This window comes from Rhineura floridana, chromosome 3, assembly GCF_030035675.1.
Source record: "Rhineura floridana isolate rRhiFlo1 chromosome 3, rRhiFlo1.hap2, whole genome shotgun sequence".
Classification (NCBI taxonomy): Eukaryota; Metazoa; Chordata; class Lepidosauria; order Squamata; family Rhineuridae; genus Rhineura; species Rhineura floridana.
This window is the reverse complement of record NC_084482.1, coordinates 192,444,880-192,466,022: the sequence shown is the minus strand read 5'-3', so window position 1 is coordinate 192,466,022 and position 21,143 is coordinate 192,444,880. Positions and strand designations below refer to the sequence as shown.

Below are 21,143 nucleotides of genomic sequence, written 5' to 3'. Positions count from 1 at the left end.
CCCAATACTGCAACCTTAATGCATGTTTATACAGAAGTCCAACTGTGTTCCATGAAGCTTACTTCCAGGTAAGCATGCAAAGGTCTGCATCAGTGCAATATAATCCTTTACATGTTTACTCAGAAGTAAATCCCACTGAATTCCTTAGTAAGCATTCAGTTAGGGATGCAGGTCGTGGCTGTAATCTTGTACAGGCTTACCTGGGAATAATTCACATTGAATTCAACGGACTTCTGAGTAGACATGCACAGGATTGCCCTATTAATATATTTCCAAATGCATGGACCATTCAGGCTTCATATAGACCCAAGGAACAAAATCTCATTAACTGTCCAGCTTTTTAAAATCAGCCATGGAAAGACTCTCAGCTCTCCGTAAAAATTACCAAAAAAAAGCCCTCAAACCCTCATTGTATTGCCCCATTTCAAGGCGTTGGTCCCTCATTGTTCCTCTCGACATCTACACTACAAACACAAACCGGTTCCAAAACTAGTTTAGCTAGTATGGGGCTGCTCCCAGGGCACTCTGGGAGTTGTAGTTCCTGGCGGGCAGCAAAGAGACTTCTGTACAGAGAGGTCTAATCCCTCACTGAACTACAGTCTCCGAGCTTCCTTGCAAGGGAAGCCATGACAGCTAAAACAGGGTTTTTTTTGCGTTCTGTGAAGTGTGTGGACGTGCTCTGAAGTCTTCTTCGCCCCATTTCCTCGAGAACAACAGCAACAGCAGCAGCCGGAGCCATTGCAGTTGCAACCAACGGGGCTGTCTCCTTTCAGATCAAGTGCGTTTAGGATCGAGGATTCTGAAGGGTTTGCAGCCCCGCCACTTTGAAATCCGGAGGATAAAAGGCGCGTCTCTAGGACCTAGCGGGAGTGGGGCGAAGGGTGAGTTATATTTGGCTGGCCCAGCGCTTCCTTCAACAGGAAGTGCGGCAGAGTTTGGCTGCCCACCTAAATAAACGTGTGTATGTGTTTGGCTGCCCACCTTCTCGCATGCTCTCACGTGCCTTTGCTTCTATGGGGTTTTTTTCTGGGGTGGGGGGAGGTTAGCGTTTCGTACTTTTCACTCCTGTTTCTTCTGTTGAAACCCCTCAGATCTGTTTGTAAAAGAGGGGGTGATAAGGAGAGCAAACAGTAGCAAATATTCTTGATTTATCAACAGGTATTCCCAGTAATTATTATTCCTAGAACAATTATTCCTAAAAAGCCAGAAACAGGGATCCCCATCACACGGGAACGCAAGAAGCGGAAAAGGCGACTAGGGGTGTGTGAAATATCTGTACCTACCAAGTACAAGTTTAAGCTAGGTAGGAGTAGAAAGATAAAGTGGTAGTTTCTCTTGAGCTACAGTATTTAATTCGATAGTGGAGCTGGTAGTTCTGCTTGTGAAATAATAAAATCGAACACAACGGAACTTACTTTTGAGGGGGCAGATATAAGACTGGATATTTGGCTGGCATTTCTTCCTATTACATCCATGACACATAATACCACTTTAACAGCCATGGCTTTCCCTCAAAGAATCCTGGAAACAACTTCCAGAGTTCCCTAGGAAAAGGGGTTGATGGTTAAACCACTCTGAAAATTGTAGCTCTGTGAGAGGAGCAGGGGTCTCCTAACAACTATAAGTACCTTTTTTTTAATAAAGTACAATTCCCAGGATTCTTTTTTTGGGGGGGGGGAGGAATCCATGACAGTTTAAAGTGGTATCATGTATGGTGCGGATGTGGCCTAAGGCTGTATAATTCCACCCAGATGGGTTGCCTCATTTCTGGCTCTCATTTGGCAGAAAGGGAAGATTGAGAAGCTCTGGGTAAGGACTGTGTGTCTGTTTTGTCTTTCTTCAAATTCCCTAAAGAAAATTGAGATCTGTGCCATCTCCCTGCCTCCTTTCCTTTTTCTGATTTAAATTCTGATGTCTTTCTCCTTTAGTGAGTTAGAACAACCAGTGCTCCTCGGTTGACACTCCCACCCCTGCCTCCCTCTTTGTGTGTACTTATTTTTTATTTTTAGCATGTCTGTGGCTAGAGCCGCTACTTTATGTCTTACTTTTAAGAGAGAGTTGCAGGTGGTATGGTAGAGGCAGTGTTGTCCTGGGGTGTGCATCCGTTCATATTCTTTGCTCCACTGTAGCGCTTGATCAAACAGGTTTTGCAGGCTTCTGAAGCAATATGAAAACCTGCAGGACTATTTGATCAGAGATGATGGTGGTATGAGTGTGCACAATGCAGACATGACTTGTGCGACTGGAACAAACTCTGTTATGTATCCAGCCTTGTATTTTGTAAAAAATGAGGGCTTGGTTGTAAACCTGTCATTTAGAGCAGATCTGAAATTATTGTTGTGCTGCTTCTAAAGTAGACACCCCCTCCCTAAATATATTATGCTGCATTTACTGCTCTGATTTCCTTCTGCCTCTGGGCTTTTTTCCAAATGGTTGGTCTTAATTTTGAACCTCTGGAAGCAACCAGTAAGGTGTTCAGATCCTGATTTCTAGCACCTTCACTGCTAGAAACAGCTCTAGTACTGAAAACAATCTTTTCTGAGGCAAGGAGGTGGTATCCTTGCTCAATATATGTACACTCTCTGCCTCTCCCCCTTGCCCACCCCCAGTGGCTGTGATCTCTGTTCAAACTGGTTTTGCAGGTTTTAATGGTGCTTGAAGGAGGCCCTGGGGGAAAAAGCCACCCTGAAAATGCTGTGGTTGGGTGTCACAGGCGGCTCAGAGCAGCCTTCCCCAAACCTTGTGCCCTCCAGCGGTTTTGGACTACAGCTGCCATCAGCCCCAGCCAGCTGATGGGTGTTGCAGTTCAAAACATCTGAAGGGCGCCAAGTTGGAGAAGGCTGGCTTAGATGATACACCAGTTAGGATCTTGAGACAGGCTGGAACCCTGAGCTGAAACCAAAAAGATGAAATTCGAGAGGGGAAAATGTAAACTCCATTTAGGTGCAGAACATCAAAGGCACAAGTTCAGGATGGGAGAGAGGTGTCTTGGCAGCAGTGCATGTGAAAAGTATCATAGATGTCTTAGTTGGCCACAAGCTGAACAGGAGCCAACAGTGTGACATGGCTTGCTAAAAGAGCTAATGCAGGCAAAGCATGGGAGTCTACATCCCGAGTAATGATTCCACAGTATTCTGTGCTGGTGAGACCTCCTCTGGAGTACCGTGTCCAGTTCTGGGCACTCATTGACAAACTGGAGCATGTTTGACCAGGGTGACCAGGATGTTGATGGGTCTGGAAAGCAAAGGTTGAATTCAGCGCAGTGCTGTCAAGGCCCCATCACCGCAAGGATTTCTACTTGCACAATATGATCCCCCCCCTTCCCCCATGTCCCCCAAATCTGTTCTAGGGCATCCCCCAATCCCCTGGAACAGATTTGAGGAGGATGCAGGATGCACAAGGAGAAAGAAGAAATGGGAAAGTCCCATTGTGCAAGTGGCAATCCTTGCGCTGATGAATTCATTAGTTGAATACTCCCCCAAGTCCTAGAAGAATTCAATTACAAGAACTGGGTATGCTTCATCCTGAAGAAGAGAAGATAAAGGGGGAGATACAGTAACTGTCTTCCAAATATTTGCAGGGCTGTCATGAAGACGGAGTAGGCTTGTTCTCTGTTGCTACAGAGAGCAGAATGTAGGACCACTGGGTGGTCAACCAGCCAGATGGTCGACTAATAAATTCAATAAATAAATAAATAAAAATTGCAACAAAGCGGATTCGAGCAAAATGTTGGAAAAAACCATTCTAGCAGCAAATGCTGTCTGACCGAGTAACAGGAGGCGGTGGACTCTTCTTTGTGCCTCCTCAGCAGCCCTGCTCTGTGCCCTCCTTGGGTTCTTTTGCCTTACTGGAAAGTGACCTTAGATTGTCATAATTCCTCTTTCTTGCCTGGTTGGAGAAGGGCTGCGTGTGTGGACAGATAGATAGATATGTAGAGAGACGAATGTCTTTTGCGCGGCTGGAACATACCCTGCTCTACAAATCGCATCCACTGCTCCACCCGCTTTTGCATCTAGACTACCCACCATTGGCATGCGGCCCCCAAAAGGCTGCCCATGAGGTAAAGCGGCCCTCAGGCTGAAAAAGGTTCCCCACCCCTGCCTTAATCATAGGGGAACTATGTCCTTGACTGCCAGCACAATTCAGATAGCCTGTGGAGCAAATAGCTTTCACCAAGGAGAAGGGCTGTGACTCAATGGTAGGGTGTCTGCTTGGCATGCAGAAGATCCTGAGTTCACTCCCTGGCATCTCCAGGTAGAGTGGGGGGGGATCCTTGCCTGAAACCCAGAAGAGCTGCTGCCAGTCAGTGTGGAAATGAGTCATTCTAAGGCAGCTTCCTATGTTCTCCCCAGTATCTACTCTGTGCTACTAAGCTCCTGGCCTCCCTGGCTCTGGGGTAAGATCTGCATCCATCAATTGTTGATTACCCAGCTGGTTGTGTTTCTGATATATGTTGAGATAGCATTGTGCTTCTTATTTCATGGGTGCTAGATTTTTAGAGATACAGACTTGCATTTACAGGACCTGCGTTTCTCTGTGTGTGCCGTATTATTTAGACGTGTGTGTCAATAAAGCACTGAAAAGACACTCTGAGTCTGTGTTTCTTGGGCCAGCTGAAAAAACCTTTATGGTCTCCTGGGCTGTCTAAAAAAAACAGCTAGATCCTGTTCTAAGTAATAGGTGGTTGTGAAGGTAAAATGGGACAGCTACATATTCTGGGGGGGAAGGGTGGCCTGCAAATGGAAGTAAAAATGTCAATCATTCTACTTCTTATATCCCGCCTTTCTTTCTTGGAATCAACAGAGGAAGGGCCATAGCTCAGTGGTGGAGCATCTGCTTTCCATGTAAAAGGCCCCAGGTTCAAGCGTAGAATCTCCAGGCAGGGCTGGGAATATCCCCTACCTGAAATCCTAGAGAGCTGCTGCCAGTCGGTGTAGGCAATACTGAGCGAGATGGGCCAGTGGTCTGACTCTGCACAAGGCAGCTTCTTCCTAGGTTCACATTCTCAGCAGTCTCCCATTCATGCATTGAGCAGATCCAGAGTTGTTTTGCTTCAGCAGGATGGTTGTATCTAATGCGCCTTCCGTCTATTTCCTAGGGGTTCCTGTCCTGCTCTCCCTCTGTCCAGCTGGGCTGGGCTCCCAGTGGTCTCTCGTCTGCACACTGTTTAGGTCCATACCTGCTTAGCTTCAGCAACGTCACAGCACTGGTGCTCCCGAATGATTTGCTGTTTCCCTCTGCTTCCCCCTGCCCTACTTGTTACAGTTCCTAGGTGAAAATTAAAACCAAGCCCTGTGTATTGCTCTGGATGGTGCTGACTTTGGACTTCACCAGGAAGCCTTTCTGGACCTGAACCAAAGAGTTCTGCACTGGGGGTGTCGTCATGCAGAACAGCTTTGCAACAACAGCGTTGTTGGGTAAGAGCCCTAATCCCTCCCTCCCTTCTATTCTCTATCAATTAAGTTCTTTGTATCTCGGGGTCAGGACAAGGCAATGGAGAACAACATCTCCTAGCCCAGGCTCAGGACCAGGTAATGGAGAACATCTCCTAGCCCAAGGGTGGGGATCCTTTTTTGACTTCATAGGCCAAATCCTTATCAGGATTGTCCTCATGGGTCAAATTTGACAGGTGGGTGAGGCCACCCACCTGTCAATCACATGCCAATAGTAACATTAGGTGATTCTCTGCTTTGAAACCCCGACTGTCAGGACTTCAATCCGCAGTGCAGGACTGTTTGAAAGCCCGTGGCAAACAGCACCACCCTGCTCCTTAAAATTCTGGAATCAGAAGTTTAAGGAGTAGCATGGGGCTATTTACGAGGGTTGGGTTTTTTCCTCCATTTTAGTCGCGGATTTCACGCAAAGCCTTTCATGACCCAGGAGATGGTTTGCATGGAATCCTGTTGAATTGAGCAGGATTTAAAATTCTGCTCAGTTTGGCTGTATGCCCCTGTTTCCTGCTGGGAATGGGCATGCACAGCCAACACAGGATTTAACTGCAACCTCCCACCCAGCAGATGAAGTCACAAGTGACCAGAGGTTCCCTGCCTTTGTCTTAGCCAGTAAGTCTTGTCCCCTTTCTCTCATTGCTGCACAGGATTGCCCGCTGATAAACCAGAGCTGATCTGCAAGATTGAGCCTGGGGAAGAGCCGTGGATCTCAAATGAGCAAGCCACTAGAGAAAGCAAGTTAGGTGAGGAGCCAATGCAATCAGAAGGGGATGGAGGTTCAAGTGGGTACACCTTCTAACCGCAAAGTCTCCCCCCGCCTCATGTGGTGGAGCAGGTTGTAGTTACTTAGCATTGAGGAGAATACGCTTTGTGCATGTTCAGATGTACACTCCCCATCCATGCTTTGCATATCCGAAGCTTGAGTATAGAGCAGAAGCCACTGAATGAATGCTGAAAACCTTCTAGCTAGCAGTGTAGGATCTAATGCTGCAGAGTCTCTGACCTTATTTTCACTGATACCTCCTCTGTTCCCAGGGTTAACCTTTCTCACAATTATGAGACTTCAAGACAGAGAAGGGTTTTCGAATCTAAATTTCTCAGCTGTTTCCGCCCTGCCTCCATTCTCCTTCTTTCCCTTTAAGACATGGATGTCGTTGGACTCCCATCATCCCTGACCATTGGGCATGCTGGCTAGGGCTGGTGGGAGTTGGGAGTCCAACAGCATCTGGAGCCCCTGGTTAGCCACCTTTGTCCTTGAGACTGATGCCACATGTGGATCATATTGGAAGTTGGACAGCAAGTTTAGCTTGAAAACAAAGCCAGTGCACAATTTGCTGTGTCGATTGGGTGGAGACAGCTAATGTAGATAGAATTCTCGATAACGGTAGGTCTAGAAGGTTCTTTAATTTTCTATTTTAAGGCCTTTTTCTGTCTGCTTGTTTTTGGCTGTGCAAACTTTGAGATGCTCATAATACACATGTGGCTTGGGCGGTTTGCATTTAAAGCCAAATTAAAAATATTTGGGTTGCTGTTGTCAGGCATTAAAATTCTACTGGCTTGAAGAAGGACAGATGCATTGGTTCAGCTTGCCCCACTTGAAACATATTGAGACAAATCTTGGCAGATTTGATCCTGTGATTATTGCCTGTGGGTGGACCTCCTCATGATCTTGTGGAATGCAAGATATGTATGGATCTTTCACCTTCTGAATCGGACAAAAGATTTTTCCAACGCAAAAGGCTATATGTAATGTTTGTGTAACATTGTATAAGAATTGGTACCTGTAATATGAGGATTAATGACAACACAACAAAAGTGGATTTTGCACGCCCTTATGGTCGCTAAGAGAGTTGTACTTGGAGCCTGGCAGGATAAACACCCACCGTCTACTATACAATAGTCTGTGGATTTCACCACGCTTGCTACATCTGAACATATTTTCTATAATCTCCAGGCTCAGTCTTGTGTAGATACCTATTTGGACATCTGGAGGGCGTATATCACCTTATATGTTTAATTTTAGATGGAAGCACTGATGGTTATTGTATTTGTAATGTGTCCTGACATTGTTTTTTGTCATTTTGTTTTTTCTTTCCCTTTGTAGTCTTCGTATTTCTTTTTTCTTTATTAAATTTGATATTTAAAAATTAATTAATTTCAATTTTAAAAAAGGATTGGCACCTGAATTGCTGTTTCTCCCCATCTCTGCTTTTTTTGTGTGTTCTGACACCGTGCGCCATCTTTTAAAATTGTAAAATGCCTTGAATGCTTTGGCAAGATATAATTAAACCTACTGCAGCCTTACCCTAGCCAGCAGCCGCATAAAAACATACAAAGAGGGCTCTAGTTCAGTGGTAGAGCATCTGCTTTGCATATAGAAGGCCCCAGGTTCAATCTGCGGTGTCCTCAGATAGAGCTGGGAATGTCCCCTGTCCAACACCCTAGAGAGCCACTGCCAGTCAGTATAGACCAGGTGTGGGGAACCTTTGGCCACCTGGGTGTTGTTGAATTACAACTCCCCATCAGCCCCAGCAAGCATGGCTATCAGCCAGAGATGATGGGAATTGTAGTTCAGCTACATCTGGAAGGCCAAAGATTCCCCACACCTGATGTAGACAAGACTGAGCTAAATAGACCAATGGTCTGACTCTGTAAGGCAACTTCCTAGCCCTGCTGGATCAGACCAAAGGTCCAACATCCTGTTCTCACATTGGCCAGCCAGATGCCTATATGGGAAGCCTGCAAGCAGGTCCTGAGCGCAATAGCAACTGTCCCCACCTGTGATTCTCAGCAGCAGCTGTCTGTGGTCTCAGGTAGCTTTGCCCACCTTCTGTCTCGTGCCTCTCTGCCGTTTGTGGCCAATAAGAAGAGAGAGACGTGTTGACAAAGCTTCCTTGACTGAGCATCTGGCTTCTCGTCGTGATGACTGTTTACTATCTCCAGTATTGGAGGCAACATCCTTCTGAATACCAGCTGCCAGGAAATGCAAGCAGCAAAGCACGGCTGTCCTCAGGTCCTCCTTGTGGGCTTCCCAAGGCCACTTGCCACTGGGAAACAGGATGCTGTATGAGAGAACGAGGCCTTTGGTCTGATCCGTCAGAGTCCTTCTTATGTTACATGCAACCCTTTCAAAAAATATTGCAAAGGATTCTATCCCACTTTTTGATCAAATCAAGACAACCAACCTAGTTTCCCTTCTTCTTTTGGCTGATGGCAGAAGCAGGAAGGTCCTCCTCCTCCTCTTTCACAGCCCCAGCACAACTGGAAATTGGAGAAGGGAATGGGAAGCGTGCACTCTGTAGCTGCTCCTTCTCTGGCCGATGGATGGGGCCAGCTTGGTCTTCCCCTTCCCCTTGACATTCTTTCTGAGGGTGGGGGGAGAGGGTGCAGCCTCCCTGCGGCCTTTCTTCATCTTCTTCTAGCCAACAGCAGAGACCACCCTGTCCTTCTCTTTGCTAGGACAAGTCACGTTTACTACAGGCGGGTGGCTATTTTTGCCAGTCTGTTTTAACATTTCTTTCCCTCCCAGTAGGTTTTACAGCTGCTGAAACTCCAGAACCTGCGATCACCCCCTACAGGCAGTACCGTGGCACCACGTGGACCTACCCTGAGGTCATTGACCTCCTGGTCATCTGGAGAGAACGGGAGATCCAGCAGGAGCTGCAGAGGAGCCATCGGAACATTGAAACCTTTCAGGTGGTTGCCAGCAAGATGGCCAAGAGAGGCCACAAGCGGTCAGCGCTGGAGTGCAGGTCAAAAATCAAGACGCTGAAGAGGGACTATAGAATTGCCAAGGCCAACAACTCTCCAGGGAAAGGGCATTTAGCTTGGCTGTTTTACGATCGGCTTGATCACCTGTTGGCGAATGACGCTGACGTCCCTCCTCCAGAGAGACTGCCCAGTTTAAGCCACCGCGGGGTATCTCTTGCCGACTCAATATCCCAGTGTTCCACCGAGGAGGAGGCTATGATGGAGGGGACTAAAGAATGTAGTAGCCCAACCAGTCAGGAGATGCTGGCTCTACGGACCCAATTGCCTGCCAAGGTCTCCAGTCTGGGAGATTGCTTTCCTGTGTCCTGCATAAAGGAAGAATCCCCCGACGAAATGGCAGGGACGTCTCCAATGGGTCAGTGGTGGCATTTTGATACCCAATGAGTGTGCTGTGGAACGAGGTTTCAAAATAACCTTTTGAACCCGCAGAGGGCTGTGCTTATTTACAAAATGCATATTCTGCCTTTTCCCCAAGAAGGATTTCCAAGGGGTGATGTCTTCGTGTTAGTCATACTTAGAATAGACCTAGTGCCCCATCTGCACTATACATTTAAAGCAATGTTATACCAACTGAAATAGTCATGGCTTCCCCCAAAGAATCCTGGGAACTGTGATTTATGAAGTGTGCTGAGAGATTTTATTATTATTATATCTATATCTATATCTATATCCCGCCCTTCCTCCCAGCAGGAGCCCAGCAGAATTTTAGGAGACCGTTACTCCCCTCTGAGAGCTACGGTTTCCAAAGTGGTTTAAAAAATCCCTTTCCCAGGGAACTGAGAATTGTAGCTCTGTTGAACTCCTATTTTTAGCCCCTGCCAGCCTGGCCAATGGTCAGGGATGGTAAGAGTTGCAGTTCAGCAATATTTAGAGGGCACCACGTTGGCTAGCCTGGAGATAGGGCTTTGATCTCATCCAGCGGGGCTCTTCTGATTTTCTGACTCTAGGGTGTAGTCATACTGGAGCACCACAGAAATCTTTCTGTCGTAAGGGAGGTTAAATGAAGGATGCCCTTCCAGTACTGCAAGTGAGCTCCATTCTGGGTCTTGCAGACTTCTCCAGGAATTCTTTTCTGCATGAAATGGGGGTTCCTTTGCTAAGAGCTGAAACAGACAAGCTAGGGATGAAGGAACCTGTGTACCTCCAGAGGTGATTGGACAACAACTCCCATTGTCCCTGACCATTGGCTATCCAGGCTGAGGCTGATGGGAGTTCTAGTCTAACGGCATCTTTCAGGCCACAGGATAACCGCCCCTAAAATAAGAAGCAGCCCTGTGTGAGGTGTGTGTGTGTGTAAAATGACATACACATGTCGCACATACACGTCACTCTTCAGGCTCAAGTGCTGAGTAATGCAGTTGGCTTTGCAAAGGAATTCCCTCCCAGCTGACTTCTTTAAATTGTTCTAAGTGAAAGCACTTCTTTTTTCTCCCACCTTCTGACAAAATTTAAGTTTCTGGACTTCAGCAGAGCAATTTCAAAGGTCAGTTGCTGGAAGATGGTCACATAACCAGAATTCATTGAGGATTTGTATAAGGAGTATGAGTAGTATTTGCATTCCAGGACAAATAAACCTCCTTCTAATTTTTTATTTTATTTTTTTGGCCTCTGATTCATTTCATTCATTCATTGGCAGTCACTCATGGCACAGTAAGATTGTCTTCCAAGATAAGGTCTTTAACAGCGGGTCCGTAAGTGACTGTTGAGGCCAATTCTGGATCCACACAGCCTCCCACAGTGAGGACATAGGTTTCCAGATGGAAGGCAGTCGCGATGAGGATTTGGTTGACTTGCATTCCGCTTAGCTCGTTTCTCCCTTTCACCCTGTATTCGTGCTTCTCCGAAGTCCACAGAACCTTTGATAATAGCTGACCTCCAATTGGGACGCTCATGGGCCAAGACTTCCCAGTTCTCGATGCTCATGTTACATTTTTTAAGATTAGCTTTGAGAACATCTTTAAACCTCTTTTGCTGTCCACCGATATTCCGTTTTCCATCCTTAAGTTGGGAGTAAAGTAGCTGCCTGAATTGCAGCCTTGAATAAGCCCACAAATGTTAGTAGCCTTCACTTTTATTTGGTTTTATTTTTACTAACCTGCTGTGGGCTGGCAAAAGGGAGTCTGAGAACTCCAACCCTCCTCAGGCATCCCACTGGGCTTCTTTGCTGGGTGCAGAAGAGGGATGGATCACTCCATCCTTCCTCTGGCAGCCTGGTCGGTCACCTGTGTGGAATTCCTTGATCCCTGACTGCCACTTGTTGTTATGTGCCGTCGCGTCGATTATGACTTATGGTGACCCTATCAATCAACGACCTCCAATAGCATCTGTCGTGAACCACCCTGTCAGATCTTGTGTAAGCACAGGTCTGTGGCTTCCTTTATGAAATCAATCCATGTCTTGTTTGGCCTTCCTCTTTTTCTACTCCCTTCTGTTTTTCCAAGCATTAGTATCTTTTCTAATGAATCATGTCTTCTCATTATGTGTCCAAAGTATGATAACCTCAGTTTCATCATTTTAGCTTCTAGTGACAGTACCATCATTCTCACTTCTAGCGATAGTTCTGGTTTAATATGTTCTAACACCCAATTATTTGTCTTTTTCGCAGTCCGTGGTATGCACAAAGCTGTCCTCCAGAACCACATTTCAAATGAGTGGATTTTTCCCTTACCGGCTTTTTTCACTGTCCAACTTTCACATCCATACATAGAGATTGGGAATACCATGGTCTGAATGATCCGGATTTCAGTGTTCAGTGATACATCTTTGCATTTGAGGACCTTTTCTAGTTCTCTCATAGCTGCCCTCCCCAGTCCTAGCCTTCTTTCTTATTTATTTATTTATTACATTTGTATACCGCCCCATAGCCGAAGCTCTCTGGGCGGTTTACAACAATTAAAACATTAAAAACAAATAATAGCAATCCAATGTCCACTCAACCACAATATAACAATCCATACAAAGAATTCATTTTGATAACATGCATGTTATAATTTAAAATACATTATAAAATAAGTTACCAAGGTATATGAACCAGAATCAGACATGAAAAACACTTTTCAGTACAGTAAAATAGCAACAAAAATATAAGCGGCAGCCAGATCTTCAAAAATGTCCAATACTGGACACAGCAAGCAGATTTCTTCAAGCCTGAAGTAAAATGGTTCCTCTCCTCCCTTGGTGTAAAGACCCGTGTTATCAGGCAGCGAGGGAGGGTTCCAGGAAAGCAACAGCGGGCGGGCAGGACTGGGCAGACGGCTCACCTGCCGCTTCATGCATCACTTTGTGCATTGCAGGACTCTGTACCCGGTGCAGTCATCAAGTGACGGGCATGCAAGCGCGCATCATGGTGCACTTCTTCTGATTTCTTGACTATTGTCTCCATTTTGGTTAATGACTGTGCCGAGGTATTGATAATCCTTGACAAGTTCAATGTCCTCATTGTCAACTTTAAAGTTACATAAATCTTCTGTTGTCATTACTTTAGTCTTCTTGATGTTGAGCTGTAGTCCTGCTTTTGTGCTTTCCTCTTTAACTTTCATCAGCATTTGTTTCAAATCATTACTGGTTTCTGCTAAGAGTATGGTATCGTTTGCATATCTTACATAATGGATATTTCTCCCTCCAGTTTTCACACCTCCTTCATCTTGGTCCAATCCTGCTTTCTGTATGATCTGCATATAGATTAAACAAATAGGGTGATAAAATACACCCCTGTCTAACACCCTTTCCGATTGGGAACCAGTTGGTTTCTCCATATTCTGTCCTTACAGTAGCCTCTTGTCCAGAGTATAGGTTGTGCATCAGGACAATCAGATGCTGTGGCACCCCCATTTCTTTTAAAGCATTTCATAGTTTTTCATGATCTACACAACCAAAGGCTTTGCTGTAATCTATAAAGCACAGGGTGATTTATATGATTTTTATGACTGCCACACCGATGCTTTAATACAAGATTGTATTATGTTCATGACTATCTGTTCTGAACACAAGGGCTAGCTTAATGCATCAGGAATTGTGTTGTGTAACTATCACTTTATTCTTACATATCTGCTCCCATCATCTCAGTCCATTCTATGCATTGGATGCACATGTTTGTACCCTACAAATGCTTTGGGCTGCTATAGAGCAGTAGGTATTTGTGGAGCTATAGCTCTTGCGTTTTTGCTGTTGTGGACAAACAGAGGCTATGCTGCTGAAATTAATCAACTTTATGTCTTCCTTCAGGAATAGCAGAAGTCAGCAGTCCAGCTGCCCCCCTGCTGTCTGCTTTCTGTGATAAACCAGGCAGCTCTGCCTCAACAGTAGGTAAGAACAAAACAAAAAAAGTAGGTAAGGGATGATTCCTAACGTTGGTAGTTCCAATGACTGGATGTAAATTAGATGCTTGCCGGGGCAAGAAAGAATCCTTTCCAAGGGACAAGCAAGAAGCTAAGAATTGGGTGTGAGTTGGGTGTTTAAGGACCTTTCGAACCAGAAACGAAGAAAAGAAACTGCCCCGAGGAGTTTACAGTGGGGAGGGATTGGTAAAGCAACATTAAGAGGCAGCCTCATTATTGTTACTTACTAATTTTTGAATCTTTTTGAATATGTCTCAAGGCATTTTACAGACGTACCATGAAAACAGCTAAAAATGATTTTTGAAATCAGTGCAAAAACTGAACTGAAGATATGTTTTCATTTCCTATTGTTTTTAAACCTAAGGTGGAGACCTTTTCATCCAGCTGAAGGTTTGTCAAAACAAAAATGTCTTTAGTTGTTTCCAGAAAGTACAAGTTAGTGGGTGCCTGTTGTATCTCAACAGCTATGCTGTTCCACTGAACAGCCTTGCAAATTATGCCCCATCTGCGCTATATATTTAAAGCAGTATTGTTGTTATGTGCCTTCAAGTCGATTCCGACTTATGGTGACCCTATCAATCAGCGACCTCCAAGAGCATCTGTTATAAACCACCCTATTCAGATCTTGTAAGTTCAGGTCTGTGGCTTCCTTTATGGAATCAATTCATCTCTTGTTTGACCTTCCTCTTTTTCTACTCCCTTCTGTTTTTCCCAGCATTATCGTCCTTTCTAGTGAATCATATCTTCTCATTATGTGTCCAAAGTATGATAACCTCAGTTTCATTATTTTATTTCCTAGTGATAGTTCTAGTTTAATTTGTTCTAACACCCAGTTATTATTTTTTTTCACAGTCCATGGTATGCGCACACCTCTCCTCCAACACCACATTTCAAATGAGTTGATTTTTCTCTTACCCACTTTTTTCACTGTCCAACTTTCACAGTCCAACATCCATACATAGAGATCGGGAATACCATGGTCTGAATGATCCTGACTTTGGTGTTCAGTGATACATCTTTGCATTTGAGGACCTTTTTTTAGTTCTCTCATAGCTGCCCTCCCCAGTCCTAGCCTTCTTCTGATTTCTTGACTATTGTCTCCATTTTGGTTAATGACTGTGCTGAGGTATTGATAATCCTTGACAAGCTCAATGTCCTCGTTGCCAGCTTTAAAGTTACATAAATCTTCTGTTGTCATTACTTTAATCTTCTTGATGTTCAGCTGTAGTACTGCCTTTGTGCTTTCCTCTTTAACTTTCATCAGCATTCATTTCAAATCATTACTGATTTCTGCTAGTAGTACAGTATTGTCCGCATATCTTAAATTATGGACATTTCTCCTTCCAGTTTTCACACCTCCTTCTTCTTGGTCTAATCCCGCTTTCTGTATTATATGTTCTGCATATAGATTAAACAAATAGGGTGATAAAGTAGACCCCTGTCTCCCACCTGATTAGGAACCAATCAGTTTCTCCATATTCTGTCATTAATCTTGAGCATTACTTTACTTGCATTGTACTTTACTGTAGAATCTTGAGCATTACTTTGCTTGCATGGAATATTAAGGCAATAGTTTGATAATTACTGCATTCCCTGGGATCCCCTTTCTTTGGAATTGGAATGTATATTGAACACTTCCAGTCTGTGAGCCGTTGTTTTATTTTCCATATTTGTTGACAAATTTTTGTGAAAATTTGGACAGTCTCAGTAACTTGTAGCAGCTCTATTGCTGTTCCTGGTGCTTTTCTTCTTCCAAGTATTTTAAGAGCAGCTTTTACCTCACATTCTAACATTTCTGGTTCTTCATCATACGGTTCCTCCATGAATGAATCTGTCATCCTGGCATCTCTTTTATAGAGTTCTTCAATGTATTGCTTCCAATTTTCTTTTATTTCATCTCGGTCAGTCAGTGTGTTCCCCTGTTGATTATTCAACATCCCTACTCTTGGTTCAAATTTCCCTTTCATTTCTCTAATCTTTTGGAATAGGGTTCTTGTTCTTCCCTTTTTGTTATCCTCTTCTATTTCTATACAATAACTATTGTAAGTAATAGTTCTCTTTGTCCCTACATACTAGTCGCTGTATAGTTGCATTTAGGGTTCTGACCTGTTTCTATCTCCTTTTGCTTTTGCTTTCCTTTTCTCTTGAACCATTTTAGAGTTTCTTCAGTCACCCAAGGGGGAAATTTTCATCTTACTTGTCAGAGACTCACAATGCAAACCTATATATACAGGGCTCAGGCATGGGAGGGGAAAATGTAACTGAGGCCTGGGGATCCAGGGTTGCAGACTGGTGTCCCAGGATGCAACCCCATTACCATGACACAAAAACTGAGGCTGAATTGTAGATCATACATGAGGACATTTATGGAAAAGTGTTTCCCTGTATCTGTGTCGAATGTTGGCTCTGTCACTGTGCAGCTTTGCAAACCTTTACCCAACACCACTAGAGGGCAAAGGTAACCAAATTATCATAAATAATTGGTTGTGAAGGAAGCTGCTGCAAGAACATCTGGAGAAGAATGTTCAACATTCTGTTTGCGGCAGATAGGCCTGCACAATGCTGAGCTGAAGTTGTCCATCAGCCAACCATGGTTGACTTGGGCAGGACTGGCTGTATTCAGTGGGGCTTATTCCCATATAAGTATGCATGGGATTGTAACCAGGAGACTTGGTCAGGAAATATTTTGGACTCTTAAACCTGGATGTCTAGTGGCCATGATTTTTTATGTTATTGGGATGTCATATAATTTAAGAATGGAATTTAATATGCAACCAATATACTGGAAAGTGTGAGTGCTTACACTTTTTGAAAGTATTCACATTACATCATTAAGGTGTTATAGCACTATACCTCTCTCTCATTTTTTTTAAAGTATATAGCTGGGGAAAAGTTTTAGCGCTAATTAAAATCTGTGTGTGTGTGTGTTTAATTCACTCATGCCAAGTATTGTAATGTTGATGCGTTCCATTTCTTGCTTGACAATTGCTAACTTTCCCTGCTTCATGCTTCTCACATTCCATGTTCCTATTGTGTGATTCATACAACTCCAGACTCTCCTTTCGCATCTGTGCACATTAGCCTCTGGGCTTCCTTTTGGCTTTGACCCAGCTGCGTTGTTAGTCACAGCACTACTCGTACTTGTCCTTTGTTCTTCCCCAGTAGCTCGGTGAGTGCCTTCTGACCTGGGGGTCTCATCTTCCAGCACTATCTCGTGTTGCATTTTGGATACTCTGTTCATAGGGATTTTGTGGTAAGAGGTATTCAGAGGTGGCTTACCATTGCCTTCCTCTGAGTTTGGATGCATCTTAGTCTGATGTCCCAGCTTTGACCATTCCGCCATGGGTGCCCCTGCTAGGAGTCTAGCCTCTTGGTCTAGACTCCTGACGGCATTGCTCTCAGCTTCTTCAACACTCTCAAACCCCCTCACCACGTTAAGGTGTGCATCCTAGACAGGAAAGCAGTATTAATCCACTGAAACAGAGTGATTAATCAGGATCAGTCCCTCTTCCCATGGAACTCTTTTTTTCCAGCCGACCCCCTACCCCCCCCCCCCAGTTTTTCAGGAAAAAATCTAGAAACCTTTGGGGAAAAAATTAGTTCTTTTATTTTTCTGTTTTTTCCTGGTCCTTCACATATCTGGGAGCCTTACAAAATTGTTTCCATCGAAAAATAAGATAAAATAAAATACCAAATGTAAATAAAAATAGAATAAAATAGTAGAAAACAACAGCAAGGCTGATGGGGGGAAGAAGCTTGCTGACTTTATTGCCTGAGATTAAAACACACTAATAGGTCTGGGTGAATAAAAGACTTCATCTGGCACCAAAAAGAAAGCAGGTGCTATGAGACCCTCTCTGAGACGAGCATTCCAAAGACAAAAGATCCACAACCGAAAAGGCCTATCCCAGGCCTCTGCTTGTTTTGCCTCTTATGGGTCTGGAGAAGGGCCTCTGATAAGGGATCTTAGGCCACACCCACACCAAACATTTATTCCACTTTAAACAGTCATGGCTTCTCTCAACAAATCCTGGGTAGTTCGTGAAGGGTGTTGAGAGTTGTTAGGAGACTCCTATTCTCCTGACAGAGCTCCAGTGGTCAGAGTGGTTTAACAGTCAGCCCCTCTTCCCAGAGAATTCTGGGAATTGGAGCTCTGTGAGGGGAATATGGCGTCTCCCAACAACCCTCAGCACCCTTCACAAACTATACTTGCCAGGATTGTTTGGGGGAAGCCATAACTGTTTAAAGTTGAATAATAGAGGAATAAGCTTCTGGTGTAGATATGGCCTTAGTAGGTGAAAGTAGGCAGTATATGAGGCAAGGGCAGCCAACCTCTAGATTTTGTGGACTACAACTCCCAGTAGCCTAGGCCAGCACGACCATTAGCCTGGGATGATGGGAATTGTAGTCAACACATGTGGAGGGCACCTTGTTGGCTAGCCCTGCCCTGAGGTATCCTGGTCCCAAGGTGTTTAGAGCTTTAAATGTTAGAACCAGCACCTTGAGTTGTGACCAGAAACACTGCCGCTGTTGGCATTCAAGGCACCTTAGTGAAATCTCATAAAAAAATCAGTATAATAAACATAAAAACTTTTTTTAAATGCTAGTACTATTCTATTTCTGACAACTATTTGTAATTATTTTGTCTGTTTAATCCCACTCTTTAGCTGAAAAGGCTCCCAGAGCAGCTTACGGATCAATAGGGGAAAAAAAGATAGCCCCTGCCCTCTGGCTTACAATAAAAGAAGACACAACACAAAAGGAAAAAGGAAGAGAGAGGGAGGAGGTGGTAAAAGCAGACTCAGGCACCAGTTCTTAAAGTAACAGTACAAATCCTAATTATGTTGGCTTAGAAAGTCCCATGGAGTTCAATGGGATTTCCTACTCTTGAAGAAGTGAGTTTTAAGCTTAATCTTGTTTCATGTTTTCAGATGGGGCCAGAACACCTTCCCCTAGTCCCTTGCCTGGCCCTGCAACGTCTTACGCCACTGAGCGCCTCGCCAACATCCGAAAACGGAAAAGGAAAAACAGACAAGACATGGCCCTGGAAATCACACAGGCAGCAGACAGAAGGGTTCAAGTTGCCACCGACAGAATCCTGTCGGCTCTTGGCGAATATGCAAAGGCAGATTTGGAGGACCGTGAGCGGGACCGTGTGGACACTGAGCAAATCATTGCACTCATGAACCGCCAGACAGAACTGCTGGAGTCGCTGGTGCGAAAGCAGACTCAGACCCCGGCCCCAGTTTCCCCCGCTCTCACCCGTCATACCCGGCTCCCACGGCTTGGGCAGCCCAACCATTCTGCAGAGCCTTCTCCCTTGCGCTTGGGCGTCACCCGGCGGCCCGTTGCCAGGGCCCGGTACAGAAGGTGACTCCAGAGTTGCACAGTGTGAATGGGGCTTGCGGGGAGGTGGGTGTCTTTGTAGTTCTGTTAGCATGCGGGACATCGGGGCTACATTTATAATGGGTTGTGGCGTTCTTTTTCAGGAATTTTAAAATCTTTTTACAATAAATGATTTTTATTTCCCAATTGTGTAAATGGGGGGAGGGGGGATTAAAGTAGGTGTGGTGTCTTTTTTCATTGCTAGTTCTGGGAAATGATTTATATATTAAATTTTATTTTGTTTGTTTGCCATCTTCTCTCCTGAAGAAGCCCAGGGCGGCCAACATAAACAAAACACTTAGCAACAAGAAGAAAAGCGTACTAAAAACAGTTTAAAACAGTCCAAAACACAATTACAATTAAAAACATTCCAAAACACAGCTTTAAAACATTTTCATCAGTGATCTTCAGGTTGCCAAGAACAATCCTCTGCAGCCATCAAATGCCTGGGTAAATAGAAACATTTTCTGCTTCTTACTGAAAGTCAATAGTGATGGATACAGACGCACTTCACTAGGGAGGGCATATCACAAATAGGGAATTGATATCCCTGTGTGTTGGAACTGATATCTGGAGAAAGTGGGGGATTCACAGAGTAAGATCCCACCCAATAGCCTAGCTGGATATATGTATAAGAATTATGGACAGAAATCCTGCCCGTATTTGAAAAAAAGGAACTGGTATACCCAGGATAACCCCACCTTGCAATTTCCTCAGGTAGGAACATTTGACCTCAACAAATTGGCTCATTTGAGACATAATTTAGAAGATCAACATCCTGGCCAGATGGATACTTGGTACCTTTGGAAAGGCAAAGCTGAAAAACAACATAAGTCTTTGATTGCTAGCCACCAAAATACTCAATCTAAATTGAAGGCTGAACTTTTGGCCTGTAAAGAGAAATTGGACTCCATGGCAAAATTGGCACCGCCACCAAATTATCGGAGTACTCTGTATCCTTCCCTGCTGTGTGCACCACCACCATTGACTGAAGAAGACTGGCTGGACCTCTGGCGCGTAACGGAAGCCTCAGGCGCCTCATCATCCCTCACTCCCCAGAAAATGCCCACGCACACAGCTCCAATAACATCCTCCCCAATGTGTAAGGGAGCAACTACTGAAAAGGCCCTTTCACAGGCTCGGTCACAATCGTAGGGTGCCAGAGGAGCAATGAGTTTTTATAACTGTTTTGGTATTCTCATTCATAAGTTGTATAGGTACCATAGAAATAGATATACTTTATTTAGATAGAAATATACAATATTTATAACCAGTCCTTCAACATAACAATTTCAGGGCAGGGCACAATAAAATGTAGTTTAAAACAATTCCACTACAATAATAAGAGAGCAAGTGAAACTTAGCGGTATACTTGTTCTGCTAGTGAAATGTTTTGTGTCAGCGGAATATTGTTGTGCAAGAGAATTCATAAGCAGGTTGCTGGTAACTGTGTTACATAATAGATTGCACAATCTGTTGCACAAAGAGTTTCCACTAGCCCAACTGTTGCATTAGATTCCTCTGTTGCGCAACATTAAAACTTGCCCATCGACTAGCGTAAGAGTCCTGCTAGTGGACAAATAATATTGGCTATAGCCCTATGTAGCCCAAGCAGCACAATCAGGAGGTAATAACAGATTTGTGGAATATCAAAGTTTGCAGAAGTCAAAAGATCTTTTGGAGGGGGGGAACCCTCACTGTGTGTGTGTGTGTGTGTGTTTTTGCAGGGGGGAGAAACACCCAGATAAGGGCAGCATGCTCAATGATCATGGAATGCCGATGGACAGTTGCAGTATGTGTGTGTGAGTGGAATGGTATTTTAACGAGAACTCCACACTGCAACATTATGTTGCAGTCCCCACATGTAGAAAATCTGTTTAAAAATTAAGTCTCGTAACAAATCAGTTGAGTAAATATGGTACTGTAACTAACCCCACCGAGCTTTGTGCCTGAGCAGTGACTTGGAATCTGGATGTTGTAAGTATATGAAACAAAAGGGGGGTGAGGGCATTGCTCAGTGGCACAGTGCATGCCTTGCATGCAGAAGGTCCCAAATTCAGTCCCTGGCATTTCCAGTTAAAAATCTCAAGGAGGTAGCAGGATTTGGAAGGGTTCTTGGAGATCTGTGGCTTAGCCAAAGGAAAGCAGGCTGGCAGAACCAATGGGTCTGAGTCTGACCCACCCAACATAATCCATATTT

The 21,143-nt window shown here is 44.4% G+C and overlaps 1 protein-coding gene across 12 annotated transcripts; it reads left to right on the top strand.

Moving 5' to 3' along the window:
* The first annotated feature begins 790 nt into the window (after positions 1 to 790).
* LOC133380902 (uncharacterized) lies at positions 791 to 20,712 on the top strand. 12 transcript variants are annotated; one of them, XM_061619099.1, is made up of 6 exons: positions 791 to 881; positions 5,266 to 5,417; positions 6,098 to 6,193; positions 8,980 to 9,576; positions 13,446 to 13,526; positions 18,490 to 20,711. In XM_061619099.1, exons 2-6 carry the CDS (start codon positions 5,384 to 5,386, stop codon positions 18,930 to 18,932), a joined length of 1,251 nt encoding a protein of 416 aa, XP_061475083.1. In that variant the 5' UTR covers positions 791 to 881; positions 5,266 to 5,383; the 3' UTR covers positions 18,933 to 20,711. The 12 variants fall into 12 exon arrangements, with proteins under 12 accessions (XP_061475083.1, XP_061475084.1, XP_061475087.1 ...); XM_061619100.1 differs by having other exon boundaries at positions 793 to 881; positions 5,099 to 5,417; XM_061619103.1 differs by having other exon boundaries at positions 879 to 957.
* The last annotated feature ends 431 nt before the right edge of the window (positions 20,713 to 21,143 follow it).